The 16,321-nt window shown below is 39.8% G+C and overlaps 1 protein-coding gene across 11 annotated transcripts; it reads left to right on the top strand.

The window, feature by feature from the left end:
• Nucleotides 1-885: 885 nt before the first annotated feature.
• Nucleotides 886-14,204, top strand: sh3bgr (SH3 domain binding glutamate-rich protein). 11 transcript variants are annotated; one of them, XM_086164186.1, is made up of 13 exons: nt 886-1,045; nt 2,214-2,399; nt 2,506-2,586; nt 4,871-4,960; nt 6,154-6,303; nt 6,863-6,886; nt 7,759-7,782; nt 8,179-8,205; nt 10,542-10,565; nt 10,835-10,861; nt 12,178-12,213; nt 12,446-12,508; nt 13,578-14,204. In XM_086164186.1, the coding sequence occupies exons 1-12, from the start codon at nt 1,001-1,003 to the stop codon at nt 12,464-12,466; spliced, it is 735 nt and encodes a 244-aa protein (XP_086020312.1). In that variant the 5' UTR covers nt 886-1,000; the 3' UTR covers nt 12,467-12,508; nt 13,578-14,204. The 11 variants fall into 11 exon arrangements, with proteins under 11 accessions (XP_086020312.1, XP_086020320.1, XP_086020314.1 ...); XM_086164194.1 differs by lacking the exon at nt 4,871-4,960; XM_086164188.1 differs by lacking the exon at nt 7,759-7,782.
• Nucleotides 14,205-16,321: the final 2,117 nt, after the last annotated feature.

Here is a 16,321-nt window from a genome sequence, read left to right as displayed (position 1 = left end):
ACATATATACACATGTGTATATATATATATACACATGTGTATATATATATGTATATGTATGTATATATATATGAAGGAGAGAGAGAGAGACACACACACACACACTCACACGCAATTTCAATCCTCCTCACATGTGAAACATGGCAGTATTGACGATAAGTTGAAATCTGTTGAAGAGCAGATCCGGGCCACCTTCTATAAAATGATTTACAGAAACCCCAACTTTCCCCCTTCCATGAGCAAAACACTTGGTGTCAGTGGTAAAGGGGAAAGGGGGGGGGCTTCTGTCTCGACCGGTTGGATGTAGATACAAACACAGAAAGGCACAGAAATGATAATTTTTCGAATGCTTAGCATTACATATTTACATTTGAAATTGTTACCACACATATGAATTCATTTCTATTAAAATGTCTGAATAATAGAGAATATTAAGATCACATCACACCTGTTTTAATGTACACCACATTGCTGGGACAACTTTGCCAATTCTTTGTAAGATTTATCTCCAAATAAAGTTTATTACAAACACAAAAGACTTTCTAGTGAGTTAAGTAGCACCATGCATTTTTTTTTGGAGGAAGTACAAACTGTGGTGCGACCCTCTCCATGTGCAAATTGTTATATTTATTTATTCATCAGTTTTTTTTTTCTTTTTTGCAAACCTCTCTCAATCAACCCCCCCAGCCGGAGCTCGGGATCCCGAACTTGGAAGTGCTACTTTCTGTCCATATATGCACTCAGCATGGAGCCGGGGACTAACTTACCGCGCACCCCCTCCCCTGCGCCGACAGACAGCTGAAGTTGCCAATCTGAGTGGTGCTGCGTCTCTTGGGGCCGAGCCACCAATCCTGGGGACGAAAATAACCTCCGCGCTCTTGCGCGTACACGTACGTGTGTCTCTCAAAGTCCCGTCCAGGGTGCGCTCTAATAATAGGGGAGCTGCCTTCTCCTTTAAGAACCTACTTGTTGCTAGCTCCTCAAAATATATATTAACAAAATGGTTATCAAAGTGTTTCTTGCCTCTTCGTCGGGATCTACCGCGGTAAGAGTTCGACTTTCGCTTGTTTTAGAGCTATATATATACAAATATTTATACATTTTATATATTTAGTTTCGGGTGTTTCGCCTGCGTCGCCGGGAGAGACTTCGAAAGGACTCGCACTCTTCATTTGTCATTAATTAATCCCATAGGCATCAATTGGTATTTGAACGGTTTCTTCCAGTGTTGCGTTCAGGTGCACGTAGTGAACGAGGCTCCTCACAAAGTTCTCAGTCCGGTTCCCCGAACGCCACAGAGCTCTTGGTGTGAGCTGTGCCAGTCCAGCAATGGCACCGGTTTCCCCTGTCCGATGGTCTTATTGGAAAACACCTTGAGTTTGATCTTAGGGAGTGGACGTGTCAGTGAAGGCCTCCCTTCCACTCACCCTAAGCTGGTAGAGCAGGAAGAACCCAATTCTGTTTTTAGCCATGAGAACATGGCCATTCATGACAGAAACATCATGCAAGAAGATCCAGACCTGCTGTCAGTTCTTCTCCATGTGTTTGGGACGGCCTTCTCTGGCTGCTCTTCTTTTTAACATTCAGAGCCAACTGACACCAGTCGGTCGATGTTTAAAATCGCCCAAATGGCGCAATTTTATTCATGTTCATTCACCCCACAAAACCAGTGATGAGGAACTGTTGAATGAGTGTTACTATGAGGAGAGACTCTTCGCGTACTCTATAAAAGCCAGCTTTAACCCTTATGCGATCTTAACATTGTGTTTACTCCCCTTGTCCTACGGGTCAAAAATGACCCATAAGACAATCTTTGTACCCTATTTGTGTACAGCCTACATGGAAACATAAACAGAAAAGAAGTATCACTTTTTCTAATTATGGGGTCTCTTTGGGAAAAGTCATAAAATTTCAAGTTGGAAAAAAATAGGTTAAGGTGTTTTTTCTACAGCTAAACATGGTAGTGCGTTACTTTTGACCCGCAAGACAACGCAAGGGTTAAGGGGAACACCGGCTTCATCTTATTGGGCATGTATTCTTCTGGATTGAATTATCCATCATAAAGGAGCCTATGTGTTTATTCACAAACACATACCAATGTGTTAAATGATCCAACTTGAAATAATCCCATTTTATTAAAGTGTATTCCTCACGTAACACTGCCGGATCATTGTCAATTTAGTCGTATTTGTCGATGTTTTCCTGCTTTCAAGATCAAGAAGAAGCAGCAAGATGTGGTGGGATTCTTGGAGGCTCTTAAAGTGGACTATGCACAGCTGGATATTGCCTGCAACGAGGAGAACCGCATCTGGATGAGGCAGAATGTCCCCGAGGAGAAGAAACCCTCCAACGGCATCCCCCTTCCACCTCAGATCTTCAACGAAGAAAACTACTGTGGGGTGAGCGCACAGAAACAACACTGCCTTATTAAATGATGGTTTGCCCCAACCCAAAGTGGACACTAAAGTTAGGAAAATAAGAGCGATGTTCGATATTTTCATTCAGGACTACGACACATTCTTTGATGCCAAGGAAGACAACTCTGTGTATGCCTTCCTGGGACTGCCCCCTCCGCCTGGGTCAAAGGTCAGCACAGTTTCTTTTTGTTGCCATTGTTGTCATTATTCTACTGCTTTCAGACCACCTCGGTGGAGAAAGCATCAATAGCTAATATATGGAGTGGCGCTGAAAGAGCCTGCAGAATAATTCAAATTTGTGAAGCTAGTCGACTTTCTCATTTGTACTCTGAACCAGACCAGACACACAGAAAGAACAGAAAATTTGCCACATATGTGCAATATGATGAGTGTTTTTGTCATTTTTGTCAAATCCGACGACAATGGCCAAATCCTCTCAGTGCATTAGTACAAACTGGATGGTTTCAGTTCAGATATAAGATAAGATAGACTTTATTGACTCCATGACAGGGAAATTCAAATGTCACAGCAGCACTACAGGGTAGAAGAGTTTGCAAATGGTAATAATTGAAAGAATATGCAAATTAAGGATATAGATTCAAATAAACAGGTTATGTACAATATACACAGTAGAATACAAACAACTAAAAACACAAAAGAAAGGCCTTGTGCAGGGAATGGTTATAGAAACAACAGGTGCCCATAAGGAGATGTGGGCATTAAAAATGAAATGATAATAAGTAGATCTCCTGGAGATATCATTGTTCAATGCCGTTTTTCATCGTGTTAAGGAAAATGTTGAAAAATGTACAGGTATCAGTTTTGCAGAGGGATGCCGCATATCGGTAATGTTGCCTAAAAATCAGGTTAATCAGGTTCACAGTCTGGTGAAAGTGTTAATGTGAATAAACCACGCTGCTTTAAGGAGCACTCAATGTAAACTATTGTCAAAACTGAAAACCTCACTTCTTTTACAAGGAAAGTTATATTTGCCGTAAATTAACATTTTTTTTTAGATTGCACATTTTTTAGATATTCAATATTTATTGGTTGAATAATATCAATATGTTATTTTTGTTCAATTTAGGAAACTTTGATTTTTTTCCTTGTCAACTGAAGCTTATGTTTATGCAGATAAAAAAAATTAGTATTTGTTAATCTTTTGTTACATTGAAAGCAAAACAAGGATCCATTGAAAATGTTCAGAGATCAGTGTAAAATCTCTAATAAATGTGCACAAAATACCCTAATTATTATAAATGCAAAATGCATTGGGCAAAAAAATGTCATTTTATCAGATTGCTCAAACCTACACTGTCTTGTTTGCAGTTTTTAGATTATAAGAATGAAAAGAAATGATTTAGATTCCAATTTTAGGAATTGGCAAATCAAAAACTTAATTCAGTTTCTATGAATGACAGTTTGACATTGCCTGTCAATTGAGTTTTCAACTTTTAGAAAGGAGCGGTCTTGTTTTACATTTTGCTGCCTCTTAGTGCCCCCTGTAAGTTACTTTATGTGACAGTGCAGCCCAGACACTATTTCTTAACTTGCATCTAAAATAAAAGTTATGACTCCCTTATGAATGGAAACATCTTAAGAAGTTTTTGGAGTCAACTGTCAGTGACACCTTTTAAATTACAAAAGTCCTGAGAGCACTGTTACCCTGCAAGGAAGTTAAAAACAAATATTTCCCCTTTTCAGTCTCAAATATGGCTGCACAGGTTTCCGACTGAACGTGCTTATCTTATTTCCCCGATCAAAAAAACAGGGAACTCACATTAAATTTTGTTATCTGTGGTTTCTTGTGACAGGCCGCATTTTGCAAACTGTTGAAAAAAATGCACTGAACTGACCAACACTGAAAGATGTTTCACATCTTGAAATAAATCCTCAAACAATTAGTCGAAAATAATCTGCGCAAATGCTTTTCCCGCGGAACCCAATTTCTTCTGATTTGAGCTGCAACCCCTGGCTGTCTTAGGAGGAGGCACCATCACATTTTCCTTTTGTGCAGTGAGATATTTGGGAATGCAGATCAGTGGAAAAGGACAAGCTTGTCCACAGTAGGTAAACTAAATTCCCTCACTGCATTAATAGAAGCAAAAATAAGAAAATGATTTGTGTATCTGGCCACCGGCAACCTTGTCAGTTTATTCTGCATCTCTGCAGCAAGAGTCATCAGAGCCGTTCTTGTTTGCGTGATCCTGCTGAGTCATAATCTAGTTTAGTTCAATCTAATCTAATCTAATCAGTTCCCCCATCAAACTTCACCTGACATTGAATGGAGCAGGTGTACTAAATCGGTTTCGGTTTTCGATCAATGTATTTGTTAAGGAAACCCTTAAACTCTTTCTAGTTGTAGACCACCGAAGTGGCCGGTAACCCGCGTACATCAGTGATCGGCTCTGCTGGTTTCTTTTCTGATGACACGGATCCTTTGCTCAATGCAGGAAGCACTACAGGCTGACAAGGCTCACATAGTGGAAAACGGGACGCTCGCTGAGGAAACGCATGCAGACGGAACCCCGGATGACTCAACAGTAATACAGCGCTTATTTTTGTCTCTCTGTCAAGCCTTTTCATTTCACCTTGTCTTCCCTTTCCATTTTCATTTTCATCCCCTATGTTGAAAAACTTCTTTCCCAGGCTCTAGACTCACCCCTTCCAGACTCGTTTCAAGTCATCACATGGACTAATCTCTTTTGTTTGTGTGGGTGAAAAAAAACAAAACAAACTTCATTTGACAAAAGCATCATTAAGCTCAAACTGACCCCGCTTGTTCCTGCAATCCTTTAAAAGCGTCGGTCTCAAGGAATCACATGTGTGATTTTCATCATACTTATTATTGTTAATGTGGTCATATATTCATTTATTCATTATCCATACAACTATTCACTCCCTCTTTCTCACATTATATCGAGACATAAAACCATTTCCCCCTCTCATTGACATGTCTGAGACCTCTCCAGTTGACCTACCTCATGCTCCCCTTGGGTTTCCCGCAGGAAACTCCTCACAGGAAGGCACCTCGGCTTGGAATCTAACCTTCTTCTTGCGCTAACCACTGTGCCACCCATCATATATTTTTATTTGTGTATATTTTTTCTCGTCATATTGTGTATTTTGAACTGTTCCTCAGTTTCCCACAGTACCTCTCACACAACCAGGCTAAATTAATTCGGTTAACGTCTTGACAACAACCATTGGAGGTTATCCACTTGGAGTATGAAAGAACATAATACAGCTGTCTCCAAATTGTGTCGATATTGAGATATGGAACTATTAAGACCTTTAACTTCTAGCAAAGTACAAATACCAAAATGTGTTAATTTCAAGTAAAAGCCCATTTATCGGTCCTCGTTTTTATTTTTAGTATTACCACATGGGATGTTTTTGCTGTACTGTTAACTGCTGATTCGGCTATATTACCAAAAAAAAAAAAAAACAACCCACAGAGGGTTCGATGCAGCTTTGAAATGTTAAGTAGCAAAAAGGCAACACACTGCTTCACTTTTCCTATTCTGTGCATGAAATGAAAACTGTTTTTCATCTTAATTTGAGTAGTTTCCTTTTTAAAGTACTTCAACATCCAGGTGACAACCCTAAATTGCTGCTCCCTCCTTCCCAGGATGCAACCCCCCGCCCCCAAACCTCCAATAAGTAACTTATCAGATGTCTTTTTTTTTTCCCTTTTTGAATTAATTTTTTTCCCCTTCACCTACTCATTAAAAAGGACTTTCCAGTGACGGACTGTAACGGGGAGATACTTGAAGAAGCGGCTGATGAGGAGGACGAAGATGCGGTTGGCGAGGAGGAAGAGGTAGCAGAAAGAACCGCAGAAGGAGAAACAGCTGGAGATGAGGAACCAACAGAGGAGGAGGAGGTAGTGGAAGAGGTCGACGCAGTGATTGCCACCTCAAGCCTGCAGCCCCCCTTTTACATTTCCTTTGTTCCCTCAATGTTTTTCCACCTTCCCGCAATTCTTGGAATGATTATTTTCTCCCTCAGCATCTCCATCTTTGCTTGAATGTCCTGCTCTACTACCTCATTGAACGTGTATCTCTTTTTTTCTAGTTCCCGTTGTCCTCGCCCTGCATCTTCTCCTCAGCCTTGTGATTTACACACTAACTCAAAATGTGAATGAAACATTCCAGTCTTCGGACAGTTTAGTTTCCGTACATTTGCATTTCTGTTGCTCTTTCTAGGTTTCTCCTTCATTTCAAATTGTGCTTTGTGTCACCAGTCTTTGTGAATTGTTGATGCCTTTGTCGCTTTTTTGCCTTGTCAACAAATTTGTTTTGGTTATCCGTCTGCAATCTTTGTCACTTACGTCATCGGATTCACACACACACACACGCACACTGTTTGGATATGTAATTATGTGGACGTTCATTTGCATCTCATACTGTCTTGTTTTTTTTTTTTTCTTCTCCACCTCGCAGGGTCGTGAAGAGGAGGAAGAACAGGTAGGATTTTTTTAAATGTGATTTAAAAGACCCGTCTTTGAGTGCTCTGTTCAGCCTTGCCCGTTCGCCTGAAATTTAGAATTGTTGCTCCGTATGGTAATGAGCTGAACTGCTTAAATCCGTGGTTTATTTCAAATGTTGCCAGATTCATTTACCCCTTAACTTTCCAGCAGATGCATTGGCACAGAAATTAACTGCATGATCAAACAAGCCACTTGTTGATAGATTTTAAAGAACTTCTGAAATGAAATCGTGAGTGAGTGCTCTCTTGGTCAAAATAACTAAGTTCTCTTTCCTTGTACTTTTCCGCATTTCCACTTGAAATGCAGTCATCTTTATTGAGCAAAATCAAAGGTACATATATATACACAAACTGACCCTAAGCTACTATCCTCTGAATTTAGAGGGTCTTATAGTTATGTCTTCTGTTATGTACTCAGAAGTGTAATGTAAGCATCACTTTTCACTTTTTTCTTTATTCTCGCAACCGCTCAAATATTCTTCGTCACTGTAGGAATTACAATGCACGTTTTGCATTATTATCATTAACTCTTCAGCATTTACTGTTAAGGGATCTCGGATATTTTGCCTGTGTATACCAATTTTAAGTTTGGTAGCCAACAACTGTGTTCCACTCGTCTCTCTCTATAGGCTGACAGGTCTCTTCAGTCCATGCTGTAGTGTAAATGCCGGATCCATTCGCATATCTTTTTTCCCCTCTCAGTGCAAACCTTTCTACTTCTTCATGGACACACACACACACAGACACACACACACACACACACACACACACACACACACCCACACACAGAGAATATGCCTCTTGACAGTCTCTTTGCCATTTTGTCCATCTCTTGGTTTGCTACCTCCAGGATGAAGAGGAGTTGCAGTCGGAGGTAACTATGCGTTGGTGATCGTCTCTTTCCACGGTCGCTCCCCGTGGTCGCCAGGAGTGTGGGTTTGATGGTGCAGAGATCAGAGCGCTGTGCTGGCCGAGGGCGCGGGTTAGGGTCTGATCAGTTGGTTTTTTTTTTTTTTTTTTTTGAATTATTCCTGTCATTAATTTACTCACTTCAACACTTTATCTTTCTTCTCCCACCCTGACAAGTTTTCTTTTTTCTGCTAACATCTTCCTCGTTTCTCTCCAGTCCCGTTGGTGCTGCCTGACAACCTCCAACTATCCTAATAGTTTCCCATTTCAAATCAAAACAAAACAGACTTTTCCACTCTGCATGCCTGGTGCTCTCTTGCTGCCCACAACAAGCTGATCTGCTATCTGTTATCCCCTCCAGGAGGAAGAAGAACTACGACAGCTTGAGGTAGATTATGTAATTTCTTCTTCTTTCACTTGCTTTTAGCCTTCCTCAGTTCGTCATGTCTGTGTTTTTCCTTGGCATCAGCTTTCTTTATTCCTAGATTTCCAGTATATCAGACTCCTTCAATTTCTCCCCAAAGTGTAGATTTATTTGACTTATTATTTTTAATTTTAAGGTTGTGGAGTTTTATGTTGTCTAAGTACCCTATGTTGTGTATTTGGAAAATACCTGATTAGGTTGCCTATAAAAACTACTGTATATATGGGTTTAGCATCAAAAATACAAATATAAATTAGTACAATAGGTCTCAACCAAGGGTTGGGAACCCTAAATAATAAATGTTTAAATGTTTTTTTACCTACATGCTATGTTTAAAAAAAAAAAAAAAATCAAGCATGTAGCATCTATGAAATCAGTCAACTGTGACAGAGGAAAAATAAATTGTATATCTGCATGCAACAAAAACATTTCAATCTCCAAAAAAAAGATGACCTGTTGAAGGTTACTTTCAAATACAATACTTGACGTTATGAAATTAAAAAGCTGATTTATATTTCTGCAACCCAACCAAAAATGTTGCCTGTTCTGTGTGCTGTTATACATTAATCCCATGTACTGGAGCGTGCAACCAGTGGTCAACCTGAATACAAAAAGAACTATTTTACTGAACAATGTAAAATTTATATTTGCAAAATAATAGCCAATTAAAACAGTTATTATACCACGAATTTTGCTCCTGAATGTCAGCACACACTCGGGGCTGTAAAAGCTTGATAAATCAAATGCTTGCAGGATTCACATTAGTGGTTGTGATGCAAATTTTAGTGACAAGAAATTAAACACGTATTATTTTAAGTACATTTAAAAATAAGAAAATAAAAATTATTTAAATAGTTCCTTTTTATATTTATTTATTTATTTAATTTATTTTTTATTTATTTGATACTCTCAACATAAACCCAACATATGAATAAATAAATCGATAAATAATCCATTTAAAAAAAAATCTTAAAATCTTTAGTAATCCACCTGATCGAAAGTGGATATTTTGACTGATTCAAAGGCTGGTGTCTAAGATGTCTGTTACCATGTAATGATAAATTAGAAATCTGTAGATAAAATTGGTAGAGAGCTCTTCCTTTCCCACCTGTCACATCATAGTACTTTTTAACGTTTATCCATCACTTGCCGGAAATTAAGCATATTCTCGTGTGGTGGCATTGTGCTGTTACTGGCAGCATCCGTTGCTCGATTTAATTCCCGTCCATCTGTTTTAGTTTGTCAGATTGTTCAGTTCTTTTCACACGAGAGAACTTTGCATTTTGCATTTGATTGTTTTGCAGCTATTTAGAAACCGCAGGCAATGCCCAAGTTTGGAGCCCGCTTGGCATTTGGACAATTTTTGTAGTTTGTGTATACTATTAGTTAGATGACATCTGCATGTCAGCAGCTTTTTAAGCTGTCATTAAGTAGTCATCATATACAAACTGTCATTTTATTATATTGTTGACAAACATATTGTGAGTATTCTTGTTTTTCTATATATTTATATTTGTATTGAATGCATTTTGGGTCTTTGTAAGTGTATACGTTGCATATTTGACCGTGATATCTGAATTATGACTTAATGACTTTTGCATCACAATTTGGAATTTCGCAATTAGTCAAAAAATTTGACATTAATCATTAGCTGTTTTTAAACAGTGTGAAAGATGGAAGAGAAAAGAAGAGAAAAATATTCTTTGATTAAAAAATATTAGAAGTCATATTAAAAGTCTGAATATTATACACGCCCGTAAACTCCCCTACTCTTCTTTGTCGGTTAAAAGGACCTCTAGTGGTTATCAGAAGCACCCTGATTTATTTACTTTTTTGCTACACGAGTAATTCATGTAATTTAATTAATGTCTGTCCAATGTTAGCAGAGTTTTGCTTAGTTTTACCAGACTTTTGCATTCCTGCAGGCGTCGCGCAAAGACACTCCTAGGCTGACGCCTATAGACACACCTACATCCACACTCTCCCACATGCTCTTTCGGACATGTAGGATGCTAGTTGCCCGGTGCGACATCAGCACAGCTAGATTTCACGTTATTACTTCAGTGAAACCATCTTGTTACACACTTCTGAGGACAAGCCTGCCCCGAATCAGCATTTTGCAAGTTTCATAGTGCAACGTGTTCTATGCTGTTAACCCCTGACCGCCCGGGGTTTCAAATAGCATCCACTTCTCTGAGACATTCCAATATCTGTCTGATTTGCAATCTTAAGCTTTGCCTTGCTGCTTTGCCTTTGCACCATTCCACCTTTTTTTTTTCTTTACATTCCTTTTCTTGCAGGATCAAGATGACCAATTCACTGAGGTAGTTCTGTGTCTGGTGATTGACAGTTGAGGTGTTTTTGCTCCTTTAGTGTCTTCCTCCTCTCTTCTCTCCATTCTCGTCTGCGTGGAGCATGAGCCGGTCTGTTCTTCACTGTGGGGATGCGTGATGGTGTGCGGCATGATGAATAGAAGAGTCACTTGATGTTACTTTAGGCGGCCGGCGGTGCGATAGCAAACATTTGAAGACCATAATCTGTTTTGTTTTGACATGTTCCTTCTCTGCACAACCGCTGGTTTCATCTTCCGTAGGAAGAAGAGGAGGCTGAAGTATTAGAGGTATTTTTGGATGTGCTCATGTTTTGTTGGTTACCAGGAGTGGGAATTCAGTGCATGAGTTTATTGCCCACAAAAAGAATCTTTTCTCTTTTTTTTTTCCCCCCAAGGCAACGTTGCATCATGGAAGTGTGACACAGTTATGATTTTTTATCGATGAGCCTTACTTGAGGTGACATCATAATGTTTTCTGTTTGCTTAGAGTCGCCGCGTCACTTATTCGTTCATCTTTACTGAATCTGTCACGTCAACTCTTTCAATTTGATGCCTTGGAACCAGCAGATTGAGAGACTGTGCCGTCCAGACCCCCCCTGTGTGCACACAAGCAGAAGTTTTCTGTCTAGTTACATTGCATGAAAACTGACAGAAGACACTGACTTGACTTGGGATTTGTTGTTGGAGTTGTGTGTTTTTTTTCTTTTTTTTTTTTTTTTTTTTGGTCAAGAGGACTTTTTGCACAAAGTGGAGTTGACAAGTTCCAGAGAAGATAAGATGCAGTATTTCTTGGTGTGGGCCTACACTAACTTTATGTAGTTCCATTATTTATTTATTGTTTTTATAGCCTAAGATTCCTGAACAGACTATGAAAACTGGCATCGTTTAACTCCAGCTTTTCCAGATTTCTGTGTATGACATGTTTTGGTACGTAACATCTAAGTGATATACCGGCGGGTAAGTGCAAATAAAAATTCATAAGACCTTTTTTCAAATATTTTTCGAACATAAAGTACTATTGGCTGTAAGAAATACAATCAGGGACAAGATTTACAGTCGATCCGGCATGAATTAAGGATGCATTTGGCCGCTAAGACCAAATAAAATAAAAAAAAGTGGAAAACAGTATACTTGCAAACTAGGTAACAAAGGTTTTCATGATGCTTTTATATTTACACGCGTGTTACTGGAGGAGGAGGGGCCTCTTCCGGTGCTGTCACCCTTGGGCATTACATCTGTGTTAACCGATGCCTTTACAGAAAAAGTGATGTCCCAGTGGAACTGCCGGCCAAAGCAGCTTTGGTCATATATAATTAACTGTGATGATTAGAAGGACATAAGACCTGTTCTGATGGCCAGGAATCTTACTAAGCACTCATTTGGCCGCAAGTATTACCCGGGGATGCAGTTTTCTGGAGGTCCGTCTTGTCCTCAGTTACTCTCCTCCACTGCCAAACGTGCCTTTCTTGAATGATGTCTCCGGTACTTTTAACCAAACAGCTTTACAACCACTAATATTTGGGGTTTTCACACCGTCCTGCTACCCGTCTCTTCACACACGCCTCTTCTCTCTTTCTCTCTCGCTTTTCTTAATGTGTCAAAAGGGAGAAGAAGAACAAGAAGATGTGGAAGAAACACAGGTATTATCAAATCCAGGTTATTCCACCCGTTTTAATCCCCCTCAGACACTGTGGATCTTCTCCCTATCACTTAATGCACCTGCATCCAACTCTTCATCTTTTCTTAATTTTCTAATAAGCTTTGTGGTTGCACAAATGAACATATGTTAAATGTTAATCTTTAAAGAATATATTTTTCATTGGTTTGCTCTTCAATAAATTCATCTTTTTTTGTTGTTTTATTTTTTAAAAGGAGGAGGAAGAGGCTGAGTAGCCGAAGCCTGGAGAAAATGCGTTTGACCGCATGACCGTCCAGGTACAATGCGACGTTGTTTTCCGAACTGTCAATTTGAAATATTCTTTTATGTGCTATGCATAAATGCATGTATATATGTTCCTGGAATAAAAATTTGTTCTAAAGACAGGTTTAATTTCAGAATGTTGAAGCATGCCACAGAATGTAGAAGTAGTATGAGGACACTGCATGGGGAAAAAAAACTTAAAAAAAGGCAAGACAGATGTGAGCAGTAGTTTATAAAACACCACAGGGAGTGAATTAGTAATTCTTTCCAGCAATTTTTGTCAATTTATAATTCTGAGGTTGTTACTAGTGGAGTACGAAATCATCTTGTTTTAAATATTTAAAAGGTTCATTTTATCTTTTTTCAATGTTCACCTTTTGTTTTCAACTGCGCTGACACTGGTATGGTTTTGCAGCACCACTGGATGGCAGTAAAACATTATATTGACGGAGAGGAAAACTCATTGCAGCATAGCATCAACACTGTAGGTCTCCTTATCTTTCTGTTGGCCTCGGAAAAAAAATAGTCATTGCAACTGCTGAGGAGTATTTTGCTTGAATATAAAGCACAACACTCTGACACTGTTACTTTCCTTGGGTTATCACCTTGAGGGTGTTGTGTAAAAGGAATAAAAAAGAGGCGACTTTCACAACCACTGCATCCATCTGCAAATGAACATGCAATGCTTTGGGATCATCTGTAGCCACAACTTAGATAGTCTTTCCTTTAATTTGCTGAATTCGCCGCTCCAGCAATGATGAGGGCGATAATGATCCGAATGTTCAAAGCCCTTCTTTTGAGGGGAAAAAAAAAGAACCCAAAGATCTGGGAAGACCACACTTTGAAAGACACCGCAATGCGCCCCCCTCCCCTCCATTACCCGAGCCGCTTGGCCACACCACCAACCCCCCTTGTCACACCTTGTTAGCTGAAGTTGCAAAGTGCCTCTGGAGAAAGGGGGCGCATTGGTCGGTGTAGGCGAAGAGGCGGCGGCTGCAGCAGTCATCATTGTACAACCTAAAAAATAATGACCCCTGTTTTTTTTTTGTTTTTTTTTCTTTTATCTGCTTGTCTTGCGTTCAGCCTGAGGAAGCCTCCCATGCTGTCTGTCCATGACCCCTGCTGCTTGACCCCGTTCCACCCACCTCAGCTCCATCGTACAGCCCCCTCCACCTCGTCCAGGGGCAGCGCCAGACCTCACTGGTAGAAAGGAGGACAAGAAAAGGAAAAAAAAAACAAAAAAACAACAAAAACAAAACGTTGGTCATTTGGTTAGAAGACACCAACAACAGTGAAAACAACAAATATTTACTACTCCTTCCCTTGTGACTGCAATAACCACTTAATTTTTATATTTTGGAAATAGGGACTTATGTGCAGAGTAGCATGGCGGTGCCTGTTTGTAATGAGTAGCTTTTTGTAAAATGCACAAACAGTTATTTTGTTAAACGAAAAAGATACTTAACATAGCGTTTGCGACGTGCGTCAACATATTTTACAAGTCTTTACCGATGGGATATAAATTGTCTGCTGGATGTTAATGTAAACTCAAATCAGGAAGAAATGTGCGCATACTTTGAGGCTGCAGACTTCGTCGACACTCTGGTTAACTTCTGCAAATACTGCTGTCTAATCTTATGCACTTTTTCGGATAAGGAATGAAATGTGACTCGGAAAAATGGAAAATGCAATAAAGTGAATAGATGAAAATGGTTATATTTTGGTTATATTTAATAACTGTAATTTGCATTCTCACAAGCACGACATGGTAATCTTTGAACAAGAGCGTCCATCCTGCATTGCTGTTAATCATTTCCTGTCAGATTATTGTGGTGGGAAAATAGTTGAAAATGTCAATGAAGCTAACATCATGCACCATCTGGAAAGCAGTATCTTCAGCCTATTATAGTAGAAAGGTAAAGGACACCAGATGCTAATTACACCAGATGAAGTAGGATAGTGGAATAGTGAATGTCGGATTTCTTCATTAATTAATTGGTTAATTTTTTTGATTAAATTTTCTTAATTCTGATTTTCGAATTATATGAGTCGACAATACTCCTTATGCAGATCTATATATTTCTGCATGAAAATGAATTGATCTATTTATCCTTGATTTTTCTTTTTTTAATAATTATATACTTTAATTGTATATTAATTGTCTGTGCCTCTCATCCTGCATTTCATGTTGCAGGAGAGCTGGAGCCTATCCCAGCTGTTATTGGCCAAGAGGCAGGGATGTGGACCAGTTGCCAGTCGATAACAGGGCCGCAACAACGTTTACTTGTCAAATGGAAATCCGACCATTCACCCTCTCACTCATACGTCCTGGCAATTCAGTCTCCAGTTAACCTGCTGCATGTTTTTGGACAGTTGGACGAAACAGGGAAACACAGAGAAAACCAAAGACCTTAATGCAGGAGGTAGAAGTGTGTGTATATATATATATGTATTTGTGTGTATACACATGAAAACGTGTGTGTGTGTGTGTGTGTGTATATATATATATATATGTACACATACATATATCGCCTTTTGGCTCTTTCCTTCAGGGGTCGCCACAGCGAATCAACTTTCTCCATCCTAACACTATTCTCTCCATCCTCCTCTCACACCAACTACCTTCATATCCTCTCTCACTACGTCCATAGATTTCTCTTCCGTGTTCCTCGAGACCTCTTGCCTGGTAGCTCCAATTCCAGCATCCGTTTACCAATATTTTCTCTATTCCTCCTTTGTACATGACCAAACCGTCTCAATCTGGCTTCTCTGACCTTCTGTCCTAAAAAACTAACGTGCTGTTCCTTTGATAGACTCATTCCTGATCCTATCCACCCTGGTTGCTCCCAAAGAGAACCTCAACATCTTTATCTCTGCAACCTCTTTTTCTGTCTCCTGTCTTTTCGTCATAGTAACAATTTCTAGGCCATACAGCATTACTGGTCTCACCACTGTCTTGTACACCTTTCCTTTTGTTCTGGCCGATAGTCTTCTATCACATAGTACTCCTGACACTTTTCTCCACCCATTCCAACCTGCTTGGACCCGTCTCTTCACCTCTTTTCCAAACTCTCCGTTGCTCTGGACTGTGGACCCCAAGTACCTGAAATCCTCCAGCTTCTTGATGTCCCCTCCCTGTAGCCTCACCGTTCCACCCGAGTTCTTCTCATTTACACACATATATTCTGCGACTAAATTTCATTCCTCTCCTTTCCAGAGCATCCCGCCACCTCTCTAGATTTTCCTCTACCTGTTTTCTGCTCTCACTACAGATCACAATGTCATCTGCAAACATCATGGTCGATGGAGATTCCTGTCTAACCTCATCTTTCAGCCTGTCCATCACCATTGTGAACAAGAAGGGGCTCAGAGCTGATCCCTGATGGAGTCCCAACTCCGCCTTGAACTTCTCTGTTACCCTTACAGCACATCGTACCACTGTCTCATAGCTAGCATGCATGTCCTGCTCCAGACTTCCTCATACAATGCCAGAGCTCCTCTCTTAGCACCCTGTCATATGCTTTTTCGAGGTCTACAAAAACACAATGCAGCTCCCTCTGGCCTCCTCTGCACTTAGCATTCTCAACGCAAATACTGTATCTGTAGTACTCTTTCTAGGCATGAAGCCATACTGCTGTTCACAAATGCTGACTTCTGCTCTCATTCTAGTTTCCACTACTCTTTCCCATAACTTCATTGTATGGCTCATCAACTTTATCCCTCTATAGTTGCTGCAATTCTGTACATCCCCTTTATTCTTAAAAATAGGCAACATCACCCTTCGTCCCCATTTGTCAGGCATCGTCTCGCTCTCTAAGATCCTGTTG

The sequence above is a fragment of the Fistularia commersonii genome, chromosome 18 (assembly GCF_037954325.1).
Source record: "Fistularia commersonii isolate RoL2024-O1a breed Wild chromosome 18, RoL_Fcom_v1.0, whole genome shotgun sequence".
In the NCBI taxonomy this organism is placed as follows: Eukaryota; Metazoa; Chordata; class Actinopteri; order Syngnathiformes; family Fistulariidae; genus Fistularia; species Fistularia commersonii.
Note: the sequence above shows the minus strand (reverse complement) of the source record. Positions and strands in the feature narration are given on the sequence as shown.

Coding starts and splice junctions, on each gene's coding strand:
- sh3bgr (XM_086164186.1), top strand. CDS start 1,001: ATGGTTATCAAAGTGTTTCTTGCCTCTTCGTCGGGATCTACCGCG. Junction 2,400..2,505: donor ACGAAGAAAACTACTGTGGG/GTGAGCGCACAG, acceptor ATTTTCATTCAG/GACTACGACACATTCTTTGA. Junction 7,783..8,178: donor AAGAGGAGTTGCAGTCGGAG/GTAACTATGCGT, acceptor TATCCCCTCCAG/GAGGAAGAAGAACTACGACA.